The 15,367-nt window shown below is 35.0% G+C and overlaps 1 protein-coding gene across 1 annotated transcript; it reads right to left on the reverse strand.

The window, feature by feature from the left end:
- Window positions 1–6,185: 6,185 nt before the first annotated feature.
- Window positions 6,186–13,881, reverse strand: LOC137253710 (uncharacterized). The gene is made up of 5 exons (XM_067791103.1): window positions 13,422–13,881; window positions 11,449–11,530; window positions 6,955–7,256; window positions 6,732–6,891; window positions 6,186–6,498 (listed from the first exon to the last, which is right to left on the reverse strand). Exons 2-5 carry the CDS (start codon window positions 11,516–11,518, stop codon window positions 6,476–6,478), a joined length of 555 nt encoding a protein of 184 aa, XP_067647204.1. The 5' UTR covers window positions 11,519–11,530; window positions 13,422–13,881; the 3' UTR covers window positions 6,186–6,475.
- Between the last annotated feature and the right edge of the window lie 1,486 nt (window positions 13,882–15,367).

The following is a 15,367-nucleotide window of genomic DNA, read 5'->3' on the forward strand; positions in this document are numbered from 1 at the left end:
TATTAGAATTTTATAACTCTTTATTCAATAGTTTAACGAACTACGCTTTGCTGTCGGGTTAATTCAGGATTTATCGATCCTTGATATTACAATACTTCACAATCGAGATTGACCGACAGGCCGTTTTGATTTCCGGGCAACAACTGCCTCTTCAATATTTTTCAATAAGTCGCTTAACCTAAATACATAAGGCATCTTTTCGATGCATATACATAATTACCTATTTACTAAGCCCACTCAACAATTCACATATTCCCACATATGTATGTACTTTGGCTGCAACATAGTTGCAGTCAGTATTATTATTTATTATGCTTATTGGGGTATCTCATTTCATTCAGGAATGTTTTGCATTCCCAAATGTTGACACCAATAAGTATGTCAGTTTGTATATCTGTATGCCTCTGTAGAACAACATAGCAGAGGCATCAACTGAGTTGGTTTCTATTAATGTATGTATGTTTGTACATTTGTATGCTTCTAAAGTGGAGTCATACACAAAGCCCAGTCTAGCTGGTTGCAACAAGGTATCTTATTTGCTTTATTTATTGTGTGGGTGGCCTGATGTGAAATGCTGAGCAAGCATTGCTTAAGACAACTAAGTTATTATTTTGGGTGAACAAGTATATTTTAAAATATACTTGTTTTCCCTTTTTCTTCGGTATGGGGGGCATTCCACATAACTCGCGCTGTGCCAGTTAAAGAACGTCGTAGTGCAAGCAGCTTAAAATTTCCGTCCCCTTCTGTTGACTGCATTATTTCTTCAAAGTCTTTAATAAAATTTCCTATAGGGAAGGCGACATCATCCATTTTTACTTAAGATTTTTTAAGAATTAATGAGCTTAGCCCCGGTAGATAATATTTGTTATTCAATTGGAGAGTTTCCTGATCACAAATATATTACCGTGCGGAAATTCTAAGCTCTCCAGTACATGGTGGGAAGTTGATAAAATGGACTGTGGCGGCAGACATGACCATGTAAAGCGGCGGTGTTCTGCTAAATAATGTGCATCGTGAAGAGGGCGTTTTATCGGCTAAGGGGTTTTTAAACTTTCTTTAAAAGTGCGTGCATAATTGTACGACTACCCAAAATTTGTAAACTATAACCACTATTGATAACCATAAGGCTGCGCAGGCTTGAAATTATCTATTTGTGATCAGAAAAAAAGAAGCCCTATAAGCTCTCTTTTTCCCCCTTTACTTTTCTTACCCTTTCCTTTTCCCTTTCTCTCCCACTCTCCCTTTCCCTCGTCGTTTTCTTTTCACTTTTCCTTTCCTTTCAATTTTCAGAGCTATGAGCGTGCGTATGGTATTGATATCGAATATAGCTATACCAATTTTAAGATCTATACCAGGGGTCATCAATTAATTTCATTGACGGTCCGTTTTGTCAAATAACATGGCCGTCGCGGTCCGAAGAGTAATAAAATAAACCGTATTGTTTAAATAATCTGTATACATACATACTTACGTTATAAATGGCCAAATAAAATGTTGTGATGTAATATCACTTGAAATAAGTATGCACGCGTTATTCTTCAATCTTCTTTATTATTCTATCTATATAACTCTAAGGAAGGTAAAGTACCGGATGTGAAGCAATATGCAAAATTCGCTAGTACTCTGGTGTTGTTGCCAGACTGTTTGAATAATAATTAAAGTGGGACATAACAATCTCCCACGCTTAATTGGACTCATTATGTGATAAATGAATTAATGTATAATTGATTTACATATCTGAATATTAAATATATATGTAGATGAATACGAGTAAATATTGAAATTTTGTTTCTATACGTAGTCTATTAAGTGTCGAGGTTTCTTCTTCGAACGTGCAGATTTACGGACGACTGGTTCTTGACCTCTTTGCGCTTCATCAGGCGTCCCTTGATTGTTTGACAATTCAGTTGGTTGGTTGTTTGACTGGAGTTGAACTTTTGGAATAATTGGCTCAAAATTGTATTGACTATAATCGTTGGATGGTTGTGTTGAAGTGCCTTCTTCACTATCTGGAGAAAAATGAACTCTTCGTTTTTGAACCTTGGTGGATTTTAATTGATCAATGTGTCGTTTTATTTCGTAGCCGTCATCTAGCTTAACTAAGTAATGGAGATTACCAAACCTTTTGAGAACGGTACCTGTTTTCCATGCCGTTTTGTTAGTTCTTGTGAATAATGCCTGAACCCTTTCTCCCACGCTTAGTTGACGCACGCCTGGAATAGGGTTAGCTGATTTGTTTTCCGTGTTTGGTTTTAACGCATCCAACCGGATTCGAATTCGTCGATTGAGATATAATTCTGCTGGACTTTTTCCGAAATTAAGTGGTGTTGCGCGGTATCTTTGCATAATTTCGTTAATTTTGTGGTGTATGGAGCCTGGCTCTGCTGACATCGCCTTCAATTTTCGTTTGAGGGTTTGGACATTACGTTCCGCTAATCCATTTGTGCTAGGATACCCTGGTGCTATAAGTTTTTGAAAAATTCAGTTGGTACTGCAATATGTTTTGAATTGATCGCTTGTGAAGATGGTTGCATTGTCGGATACCATTATCGAAGGAAAGCCATGAGACGCAAATATATTTGAAAGTAGATTTATTGTTGTTGTGGTCGTAGGAGCATCGCGTAACGCTCGTACTTCTGCCCATCTGGATTTCGCATCCATGACAATTAGGAAAAAATTATTTTGAAATGGGCCTGCATAGTCTATGTGCATTCGGTCCCAGTTTGCATCTGGCTCCTCCCAATGATGGAGTGGTGCCTTTGCGGGTTTAGACTGGACTTTCATGCAAGCTTCGCAAGCCTTGACTGTTGTTTCAATGTCACGATCGATGCCTTTCCAAAAGCAATATCTTCTAGCAAGCTGTTTCATCCTAGTTATTCCCGGATGGGTATGGTGAAGTTCTTGTAGTATTTGCGGTTGTAGCTTTTTCGGAATCAACACTCTTTGACCTTTAAAGATAATTCCATTATTAAGTGTGTATACATCTTCATTTTCATAATTGTTAAGTAAACTTGGCTTAAGTTTAGATAGGTCTGGATCTCTTATCAGTTTCTGACGCTAGAATTTCCGCATTTATGAACTCACTTGAAATTTCAAAAATTGATACTGAACATAATTCATTTATTTCTTCATTGATAATTTTGTCTGTAGATGGCTTTGTTAGAGTTGGTGCTGCGCGGGATAAACAATCGACATTAGTGTGTTCTGAACCCTTTTTGTAGACTATTTCATAGTTGAAACTTGATAGAAATTCAGCATAACGTAGTAATTGTGATGCTGTTATTGCGGGCATTTTACTGTGGTGATGGAAAATTCGCGTAAGTGGTCGATTATCGGTAATAAGTTTAAACTTCCTACCATATAGATACATAAAAAAGTGATTGATGGTAAATACAATGGCCAAAGTTTCTCGATCTAACTGGCTGTAATTCCTTTCAGCGGCAGTCAATGATCTGAATGCAAAGCGACGTGATGCTCTAGGCCATCCTTCATGTGCGAAAGCACACCTGCGATTCCCGTAGGACTTGCGTCGCATGCTACTATTACTGATAGTTCGGGATTGAAAGTGTAAACTATAGTATGTATGTATATAATAAATCACCGGAAGTATTACCCAACTTGTGTTCTGTATAGATCTTGGTTTCCAAACTGGATTCCCACGTGTGGATTCCGGGTTTACAGATCTGTCATCTTGTCTTGACTCAGGAGCACGCCGGCTCGTAGTATGTATGAGTGGCTGCGGAAGGGGCGTATTAACGTAACTCACTGGTAGCTGCTTCATGTGGAAAGCCCAGCCGATCCCAAGTAGGGTTATTAATAAAGCACTCAATAAAAACACTTATTTGTTTTATACAATTAAGATTTGATATTTAATTAATTTTATAGGTACTTGGGGAAAAGATATCACTGCCCCGTCTCGTGTCTTGAAAATTCTCTATCTGCACATTTTTGTACAGGGTTGTATTATTGATCATCAGCTGATGCTTGACGCATGGTTGTGTTTTGAATATTTGATGTGGTGAAATTGATTGGCTTAAAGTGCCATTACATCACCCTTCTTTTGGAAAAGAAGAAGTCGTCAGGGTGATCAATTCTGCCGGCTTCTTCTTGCCCAAAATTAAGAAAATTAAGATGTAAATTTATTAAGTAAAAATTTAGTACAATTTAAAATTTCGGAATGAAGTCAGAGAAAAAATTTTTATTTTTGATGAACGAATTTAACCTTTAAAAGTAGATATTCCTCCCATTTTCATTTTAACTTCGTTCATTAGTCTAGGATATTTTAAATGGTTAAAATCTAATATTCATCAGCTAATGATCCAATTGACAGACAGTATTATGAAATTATCTTATATCTAAAATAGTTGCGATTAAAACAATTAAGTTTATTTATAACTTATTTGATATTTAATATGAAAAATAGTTTAGTAAATGATATTTAAGTTTATTTATACAACGGTATCGAATTATTAAATTATAACAAATTTTCGATTTAATTTAGTAGCAACTCTGCTCAAGAATTTCCGATGTAAAAATTGGGTTCCAATAACTCAATTTTAAACCATCAAATTATTAATTGAATGCTAATATTAGCGCATTGTCAACTTATCGAAGTTGAAAATCAATTTTGTTAAATATATGACCACCCTAATGCCACATTAGTATACCAACTCGATATTGGGTTTTACTGCTAGCATAATTGCGTTCACAGTACCATATTAGTCTCATATATTTATTAAAATGGTATGATCCCGCTAACTCGCCTTTATTGAAAAACATATATTTATGTATATTTATTTGTACATATACTACTTTAAGGCATACCTTTGAAATTATATGTGCAAATTTTGAACACCGCAATATCATGCGTTCTTTACATAGTCAGCCCTTATACATTTACCGCTCTTTATATATATATATTCCTGCTCTCTTGTATATCTGTTGCTAACTCTTTGGTGGCGTTATATAAAAGTCACCGGGACAAAACTGCCGCTATTTTTAATGGCTCGGCCTTTTGGGTTTCTAGAAGAATCCACTAATTTTCCCTTTTTATGCACCGTTTTTATTATGACCTTTTCCTGACGAATCCTTTACTCACATTTTTTTTTTAACTTTGAAATTTCGTTTTTATTCTTTATTTTTCTGTTTTAACGCCCGCAATATATTTTAAGTTTCAAATTTACATACCTCATCCAAACCTATGCACATTTCTTACGTGTTCACCAACCAACTGCAACAACAGATGCACCACAATTTGGCCACAAGCCACCACACCAGCCAATTCGGATCACCAATCCCAGCAATCAGCAACAGCCGTATCACCAGCGAGAACCCAACTCAATTGTCTTCAGCAGCAGGAGTCGACCAGGCAATCAACAACAACTCCACATGTACCACCAAATCTGCATCTATTTTTCACCGCAACCAGCAACAGTATCACTATTATATGTTTTATTTATTTATTTGTTACACCCACGCAGCAGTGATTAGAAATTTAATAATTTTGTTTTTGCTGCAGCAATGCGTATAAATTTAACAATTTATTGTTTTTGTGTTTATTAAAGCACGGCACTTTCACTTTGTATGTTCTTTATAAAAACTAGGACTTCACTGTACAGTCCTGTCACGGTCGCCAAAATGTATTTGCACTCGTTTGTGCAACTAGACAAAAAAAAACTGTCACTATCAAATTGCCGTCGCAATCAAATCAATGTGCCGCGTGGGTGGTTTAACATATACCCAGCGGACCAAATGCTCACAAATGATACCACATTTGAGCGATTTACGATATTTAACCGGATAAAACTCTCGCAAACGCTTCTGAAAACGATACCAATATGATTCATATGTCGTTCAGTTTGTGGCAGTGAAAGTATTGTTTACGATAGTCGCAACAAATAAAGCTAGCGAGTTTTAAGTAATATTTTTTATAGACTTTTTTGATACTTCTGCGTAGTCGGATGAAATATTTTATTTGATTCATTTTCAACTCAAAATTGATACTAAAAAAACTTTTTTCCCTAGTCGGAAACAATATTAAATAAGTATCAAAAAGGATATTACAAAATGATCACAAGAAATAGGATGTGCGAATTTTTCAGTTGTTCCTTTTCCCGTTGTGTTCCCCTATATTAAATGCAGTGATGCACACTCAAAAAAATAGAGACTTCCGAATATGCATGGTGTTTAATTTCAGATTTTTATTAATTTTGTTTTTTATAAGAAAAACAGTTTGTAGTTCATATAACAATATTATTTTTATTAATTTATGTATTTTATTTCACTTTTTATTATTAAGTGTGTTTAAGAAAAATAACTAAATAAACTAAATTAATTCAATTAAAAAAATCAAGTAAAATATTATTATTTTAATGTATACAATTACTAAGTTCTAAGTTTTTTTGACTCCGATTTGGCTGTTCTGGTTACGCGTTCTGCAGCGTATTGGAAAAATGTTTGCGTTACTCTATCAAAATCATTGTCTTCTAGTGCGAACTTCTGTTTGAATGCATATATAAATATAAAAGTGAAAAATATAATTTAATAAAGTAAAATAAATAATTAATTAAACTCTTTGGTTTATGTAAAATATAGATTGAAATAGAAAAAGTAGGCTGAAATTTAGAACTATTTTACGAATATAAATAATAGTTAAATTATTAATATAAAAACTAATAAAATAAATTAATATTGACACTTTCTGTATCGGAAGTTGTAAAAATTATACTCACGGCGTATGGCTAGTGTTGTGAGAAATCCTCTTACACATTTTTTTGTGTCGGTTCCACGCCAGGAACACGTTTTTGCCAGTTCATCCGTCATTATTTGACGCCAGCAGCCCCTTATAAATTTATCAAAAGTTTTCTCTGCGCTAGTTACTAACTCGACAACCTTGAGCAAATGAAAACTACATTTTTATCATATCAATTGAAAAATTACTTATAAATTTTATACCAAATCTTTAAAGGTTTTTTCATTTTTAAGACTTTCTTCCAATACCGCAAAGTCTTCGTAAGTGTTAAGAGGTGATACTGGCAATACCACTTTTGGCCTGTGTGCCTCTCCACAAATTCGAGCCTTTATTATTGCAATTTCATTTCTTAAATAAATCAATTCGGCACCCTGTCGATCAATTTTACACGTCAACTGATCAATTTTATTCGCTGTTTCCTGTTGAGTTTCAAACATTTTCTTTGTTACATTTAACATTTCTTTAAAAAACTTGTTTTGATTGCTTGCAGGCCTATTAGATATATCTGAAAATATATAATAATGCGATCTAACTGCCAATTGAAAGGTGATACCGAGCGTTTCGTGTCGTGCTGGCTTTGTGATGAGCTTGCTCATATGAAGTGCGCTAGTTTGACAGCAAGGGTGTGTGATGCGATCAACGATAACAAGGGTGTGCGTTGGTCGTGCTTGAAATGCAGATCCACCGAAGTGGATCTTTTTAAGCTTTTCAAACATACCCGAAACGCATTCTCCGAAATCGGTAAGGAACTTTCTACATTAGGGGATAAATTCAAGTATTATGAAAACTTGTTTAAAACTTTCAAATGTATTACCGATTCAGCTGCTAATGCTAACAGCGACAGTCGTGACAGCAAACGAAAACGAACTGATGTCTCGGCTGGCGTATTGACCCTAGACCCCGTTCAAAACATCCAGAACCCAATCGTTCCTACACCTAGCACGATAGAATTAATAAACTTAGCATCTCCAAGTCCTCTTACAGTAGAGCCTTCAACATCAAAGGCACCTCCAACAAAACTAGCAGCTAGAAAAAATATTGAACCTGCAAACCGTTCTCAGGCGACTGAGCCTGGAACTAGGAAGTTGGTTGTAGTCCCTCCTAAAAAATCGATATTCGTGTCAAGATTCGACAGGGATACTACTGAGGAGGATCTGAAATCGTATATCTTCTCAAAAAGGAAAAGCCATGACGTAACAATTCGGAAATTTAATTTTAGTTATGAAAGAAACGTATCTTCCTTTAGATTAGATGTACCTATTGACCATTTTGACACTATCTTGAGTAACGATTTTTGGCCCTCTGGGGCACTTGTGCGGGAATTTGAATATAGGCGGAATAAGAGTGTTCCAAACTTGGCAAAGATCCCTGTTAATAACACTGAGTCAAAAAACTGAACGAAAAATCTGCTTTAGATATACTTTACCAAAATGTTAGAGGCTTAAACACCAAGTTAACAGAACTGTTTTTAAAATCATTTAACTCAAGCTACGATATAATTGCTTTAACCGAAACCTGGCTGAAACCTCATGTTTTTAACTCAGAGATCCTCTGTAATGACTACCAGATATATCGAAATGACCGCCTGAACAGGGTTGGAGGTGGGGTTCTGCTTGCTGTACACTCTTCAATACCATCTGAAGAGATTTGCGTAACCGCCACCGATACAACTGAGTTCTTGTGCATACGCACACAACTAGCAAATATCCACACTTATTTGGCCATCTGTTATATCCCGCCATCTTCTGAACTGTCCGTTTATATGAATCACATTTCCTTGCTAAGAACTGTTAATTCGATGCTAAAGCCTTCCGATTCCATTATTGTCTTGGGTGACTTCAATATGCCACACATATCATGGTGCATCTCTGACTTTAATATCGTACCAGTTTCGTCAAAGTCTTCCAACAATGAATTTCTAGACGGAATGTCTGAGCTGTGCCTTCAACAAATCAACATCCAATCGAATAAATTCGGAAGAGTGTTGGATTTAGCCTTTGTGGATGATGAATCTAAATATTCCATTAGTCGATGCGAACCCATTATTGAACCTGAAGATGCTTACCACCCTTCCCTCAAAATAGTTTACGAAGTTGTAAATTATACTTGTAACAGCGGAAATAAACGATACGACTCCAGTTATCGCTTCGACTTTGCGAAGGCCAATTTTAAAAAATTAAATCGTGATCTATCTCGAATAGTGTGACCAACATTTAATGCTGATGTGGAGCAAAGCGTTTCTCACTTTTACAATACCATTTACTGTCTTTTTGAAAAATACGTACCTAAGCGGATTTGTGTACATTCCGATACAAGCCAAGTATGGTTCACTAAAGAGCTGAAAATTTTAAAGAATAAAAAGTCTCGATCTTTCAAGTTGTTCAAAAAGACGGGTTTACATAACCATTACTTACAGTACTCGATTCTACGCTGCAAGTATTTTCAATTGAACAAAAAGTGTTACAAAGCTTATCTTTGTAAAATGAAAAGAAATATAACTTGCAACCCGAAGGCATTTTACGGATTCGTAAACTCTAAACGCAGGGTGAAAGGGTTTCCATCATCCATGAAATTCCAAGATAATATTTCCAGCGATGATCAAGAGATCGCCGACTTCTTTGCGGAATTTTTCAAATCAAATTACTCTATTGAGACCAACGTTCCACCTAATGAATACCCATACCATATTGATTCATGTTATTCAATCAGAGCTCCATTTATATCTTCAGAAGATGTATTATCTTATTTAAAAACTTTAAAAGTATCATATTCATACGGCCCCGACAGGATCCCGACACACTTTCTTAAAAAATGTGCCGCAAACATCTATCAGCCGCTAACAGATTTATTTAATTTATCTTTAATTTATGGCGTTTTCCCAACAATATGGAAGGAATCTTTTCTTATTCCGCTTCATAAAAATGGAAGCAGGTCTTCAATAGAAAACTACCGGGGCATAGCAAAGTTATCCGCTATCCCAAAGTTATTTGAGGCTATTGTTACCCACCACCTAACATTCCCTATTTCCCCCATAATTGCAAGCTCGCAGCATGGGTTCTGTAAGGGCAAATCACCTATCACCAATTTACTAGAATTTACCACCCACGTTTCTAATGGATTTAGAAAAGGCCTTCACACTGATGTAATTTACACCGATTTCAGTAAAGCTTTCGACAAAGTATCACACCCATTACTTATTCATAAGCTCAGTCAACTCGGTTTTCAACCCCGTCTTATATGTTGGATTTCTTCGTATCTTGGTTATCGTACGCAAAAAGTAATCTTTAAAAATACACTTTCTGGGGTCATCAATGTTTCTTCTGGTGTTCCTCAGGGCAGCCATCTTGGTCCGATTCTGTTCTTGTTGTTCATAAACGATATATCTGGTACAATTAAATACTCAAAAATCTTGATGTACGCAGACGATGTAAAACTTTTCAAATCATGTGCCTCGGTTGAGGAACATTCCTTGCTTCAAATGGATTTAAATCACTTGGTTACCTGGTGCAATGTAAATTATATGCCGCTCAATCTCAAAAAATGTAAATTCATGTGTTTTTCTCGGAGAGTTTCGCCACCAGCTTCATATACAATTAACAACTATAGTCTAGAAACTGTAAATAATTTTATTGACTTGGGAGTCATGATGGATTCCAAACTTAGTTTCAATCTTCATATTAATGCTACAGTGAATAAAGGCAAAGGTGTTTTTGCATTTGTTAAACGGTGGTCAAAAGAATTTAACGACCCTTACATAACTAAATCACTTTTTACAACATTAGTTAGGCCAATATTAGAATACGGCTCGATAATTTGGAATCCGCGTTATCAAGTCCATGCAGACAGTCTCGAATCAATACAAAAACAATTTTTACTATTTGCCTTAAGAAATTTCCAATGGGACTCTTTAACTAATCTTCCACCTTATACTAATCGATTAAAGCTTATCAATCTTCCAACTCTTGCTAGTCGAAGGGAAATGCTTGGTGTGATATTTATGACAAAACTTTTAAATGGATCAATTTCGAGCCCATTCCTTCTGAATGAAGTGAACTTTTGCGTTCCCTCTCGGACATCGAGACACTTCAAACCTCTTCTGCTGAAACAATGTAGAACGAATTTCGAACAAAATGAACCTTTTCGGCGTTTATGCCAAGATTATAACTCTCACTCAAACACATTTGATAGCTCGGACTCCCTTTTTTCTATAAAAAAGATTGTTCTCACCTCTCTAAATTAATGTATAATACGTTTGCTTCTGTTCTCTTTAAGTATTACGCTTGGCTGATGAAATTTCTTCTGTAGCTGAGCAGTCTCAGATCGTGACGCTTGACAAACCGCTGCCCATCAAAGACTCGGCAAAATAAAAAAAAAAAAAAAAAAAAAAGAAGTTATTATATATATATATAAATCGATCGCGTGAACAGGATTAGCCTGGTTTCATTGGGCCACTTGAGGGCAGCGCGCTGCCACAACGTCCATTAAAAAAAAAAAAAAAAAAAAAAAAAAAAAATGTTTATGTTACGTATAACGTATAATATAGATAAAAAAAATGGGCTTATTCATAATCAAAATAAAGTAGGTATTTAGTTGGTGGTAGTTAAATCATTTTATTGAAAGCTGCAACTAAATTTTGTACCTACGTTATTTTTGTTTTAAATACGCGCTGATATGCAAATATTTATGTATTATATCACCTGTGAGTATGTAATTTTCGCTGCCAACTCCGTTTTCGCCGCCATCCAAAATAAAATTGTACGAATTCATATTTTGTTAGTTCTGTAATTAGTCGATTAAAGGGATGTAAGTATGTATGCCGCTATCTTCAAAATGAAAAATTTTCCCTGAGACTTTATCTACATTATGATGTGCTACGTTTGGGCCGAAATTAAATTGTTTTGAGGAAAATATGCCAACAAATGTGGAGTTAATTGGAAAAGTAAAAACGGCTCCAAGTCAACAACTAACTGGCTATACAAAGTCTTATTTTCAATTTTAATTATTTTGTAAATAGCATATTTGCTGCCATCTTTAACGTAGTAAAATCGATTTCTGTCCTTCACATCGAAATACCAGTGTTTATAGGATATTTTGCTATTAGAACCATTGAACTTTAAAGTCTTTTCTTTGAGGACGACGTTTAACAAACTGCGCTCAACAATCCTATTGTATAGTTGCTTCAGGGTATAGCTAGAATTTTTCACCATTGTTTTTAGATGTCCCAAGAAGTTCTCGAAAGGAAAGCAGCTTATGGTCTGAAGGGAACCAAACCGAAGCGTTTGTTGGCTTAGATAAGTTAGACAATGAAAATTAAATGTTAGCATTGAAACCATATAAAAAAGAGGGGACTTGGCTTACAAAGTCATCTAATAAACTCGATGCGAGGGAGTTTTGCGTAACGCAGTATTCGGTGTGAAGGAGAAGCCTAATTCCTAAGCTGAGTAGAAGAAAATGATTGTATAAGGAAGTATCTAAAATACCTCTCAATACTATAGGTCCAGTATATAATAAAAAAGTACGAAGCTCAGTAGCCTTAAATCTCATAACATTATCAAGGGATCTTACTTCTCTATTGAACTCTCTGGGTAAACATTTTTTTAAATGCTCAAGCTTATTATTCAATGAAGATAACGAGTGCCTACTTAAAGAAAACGTATGACCTTTTGTTATCGTTAAAGCTACTAGGATCGATTTCATAACACCAAGACAAACAACATGCATGTAATCTAAGGGAAATTGATTAACCATATCTATTGGCAATTTTTCAAGGGCTAGTTCGGCTTGTATATTGTAATGATCTTGTTGCAGGCGACTGCGGAAGCCTTCATTTGTTCGTGGTAGATTACATGATTTTCTAAAAATTCTTCGACCGCTAAAACTTTCACCCTTCTGAACACAAAGATTGCATGAAAAAAACCCTGAGTGATATTTCACACCCAAAATAAAGGCGCGGGCTGGTGCATCGCAAATAAATGCTCTTACTTCTATTTGAAATATTCTATCTTGAAACATCATGCCCACCTCAACTAAATTTCCCAATTCGTGAACAAATTCTTCTAAATATGCGTTGGGATCACACGGCTTTGTGTAACCTGCATATATTCCAGCTACTAAAACTTGCTTTGTTCCATTAACGTTAATTAGAATGGGCCAAGTTTCTAATTTTATACTTTTATATAACGGTAGACCATCTATATTGATATTTAAACTTATTATGGAAGATAAATAAGTGAAGTTCATCAGAAAATCAGTTAATGCATCTTTTATGCCATAATGCACGTACTCCCCCGGCGCTACAATTCGTTTCAGACAGACACGAGGAGTGAATTTCAAAGTACGAACATCTTTGGGTAGGTTTGGAATTTTTTCACTCCAGAGCTTGATCAAATCATTACCTGCGACCTTGCTGATGTTGTTAATGGACAACCACTTGCCGAACCGAGTATTGAAATCGATTTCACTAAAGTCACTTGTACTATCATTATCTATAGATACAGCTTCAGTGACAGGTGAATTTAATTCGATTTCACTCTCAATATTTTTATTATCTAAGATAATTTCCCCTGCATTCCGTCTAACATGCCTCGCCTCGCAAATATATTCTCTTCCCTTCCTTTTAGGGGGCATTATTGAATAAAACAAAAATATGTAAAATCACGTTTGTACTTACTTTCCACTTAACTATATGCGTATAATAAATAATTTTTCAAATTTTTTAAAATTAATTTTTCGAACACAGCACTCAACTATTCACTTTCGCGGATATCATTCAACTAAACAATTGTTTTATTTCTTATTTTTGCGCTGCGCATCGATATGAGAAATTACGCTACATACGAAATTATTAACCGTTATTTTGTCTGCATTTTGGTCTTTGTCACAAAACACGTGTTGCAAAGCTCATAAGAAAGTATTTTGCGTCACAAAAATTAGCATCGTTATTTGCTTGCTTGCGAGTATTCCTGAAAACATTATGCGAGTGATATGCGGTAAATAAATTTTCTATCGCTTTTTGATCGCGTACGAGCTTATTTACAGGTTTTTTGCGATAAAAATAAAGTTTCTATTTTCCTTTGTTCAGATATGAGCTCACTTCTGAGCATTTTGCGAAAGTCTCGCAAATTAATCGAACTTGGTCCGCTGGGCTGTGAAGTTTGAAATTAAAAAGGACTTTGGTTATTTGATTTCAAGCTAATCCTGACTATATTTACTTATATTCGTATAACTAAGAATGCGGAGGTCGAGCTAGTCAGATAAAATTTTTTTATAAAAGAAGGTATGGTGTTTATTCAATGCAAAATTTACTTTAAAAAATTCACTTTTTCATTAAGAAAGAACTAAAAAAAAATTAAATGTAAAGATAGAAATATATATTTTGAAACCATAAAGTTATTCAATAAAAAAAAATTTATGAAAATTAAAAAAACTAAGCAGAACGTAAAAAATATATTAATATTAAATTGTCAATGTTTCTACTTCTACGTTTTGTGGTTGACTATTAAATATTGATGATTTTAGCGACCTGTTTTGATCAAATATTGATTTTTTGCCGGCTCAAGGTCTAAAAATCCAATTGAAAAAACAAAGTTTTCGGTTTTTTGTATGCCAATATATTTCGGCTACACTGCGGTAACCTTCCTCAGGGCCACTGAAGACAACATAAAAACATAGAAAACAAACAATTAATATCACATATTTCACTAATAAAAATTACAAATTAACAAAATGTTTACAAACAAAAGTTTTAACAAAAATTCACAATTACATCATTTGACATTAACATACATTGTTTGATGTTTACGTCTGCACCGTCTAATCAGGTGTTTGCTACTGTCCTATTGTTGTTTAGTAGATGACGATACGCGTGAGCACATCCATCACAGTCCGTTTTATAGTTCATTCGTGTTTTTGTGGGCGTGTTAATTATGTGTAGCATTTCCAATGTGTATCGTTTGTTTTAGTTTTGTTCTTGTCCGAGAATCTCTACTGCATCGAAGTTTGGTGAGTGCCCACTAGCCGCACAGTGTGTCATGAGTGCAGTTTTTTGAAAATTAACGTGATGACATTGTTTATAATCTGATTTGTGCTGGGACAGTCTCGTTTTTAGTTTTGCTTTTGTTGTGCCTACGTATATACTTTCACAAGCTTCGTTCGAGTTTCCATTACAAGGTATTTTATATACTAAATAACAACAAAAATTGTATACTAAATTACTTTTTTCGGTTGTTGGTATTTTTGTTTTTGTTCTGTTGAATATTGTTTTTAATGTGTTAGTCGGTTTGTGTGCTATCTTTACTTTTTCTGTATTATAGCAATCCGACTTCGCCAAACGTTCCGATAGCTGAGGTACATATCATACCGTCTTAAACCGGCAAAAAATCAATATTTAATGGTTGACTATTAATTTTAACAGTAATGTAATATTTACCCACGTCTTCCTTCAATTCGCCATGATGACTTTTGTAAAGATCAACTATTTGATTTATTCCGTATACCTGGTGAATCGCCTCATCGCTATCAACTGTTTTGTGACTCGACTTGTCGCTTTAATTACTCATTAACGTTTTTATACATACTTGTTGAACGTGGCCTCTTTTGCCACATGAGTTGCATTTG

This window comes from Eurosta solidaginis, chromosome 1 (assembly GCF_040869045.1).
Source record: "Eurosta solidaginis isolate ZX-2024a chromosome 1, ASM4086904v1, whole genome shotgun sequence".
NCBI classification, from domain to species: Eukaryota; Metazoa; Arthropoda; class Insecta; order Diptera; family Tephritidae; genus Eurosta; species Eurosta solidaginis.

Bases quoted from the DNA above. Each gene is read 5' to 3' on its own strand.
- LOC137253710 (XM_067791103.1), bottom strand. From the start codon at position 11,518: ATGAATTCGTACAATTTTATTTTGGATGGCGGCGAAAACGGAGTTGGC. The intron at 7,257-11,448 runs GTGATATAATAC...ATATATTTTCAG, and splicing joins CGAAAATTACATACTCACAG to ATATATCTAATAGGCCTGCA. The intron at 6,499-6,731 runs GTGAGTATAATT...GCATTCAAACAG, and splicing joins CACAACACTAGCCATACGCC to AAGTTCGCACTAGAAGACAA.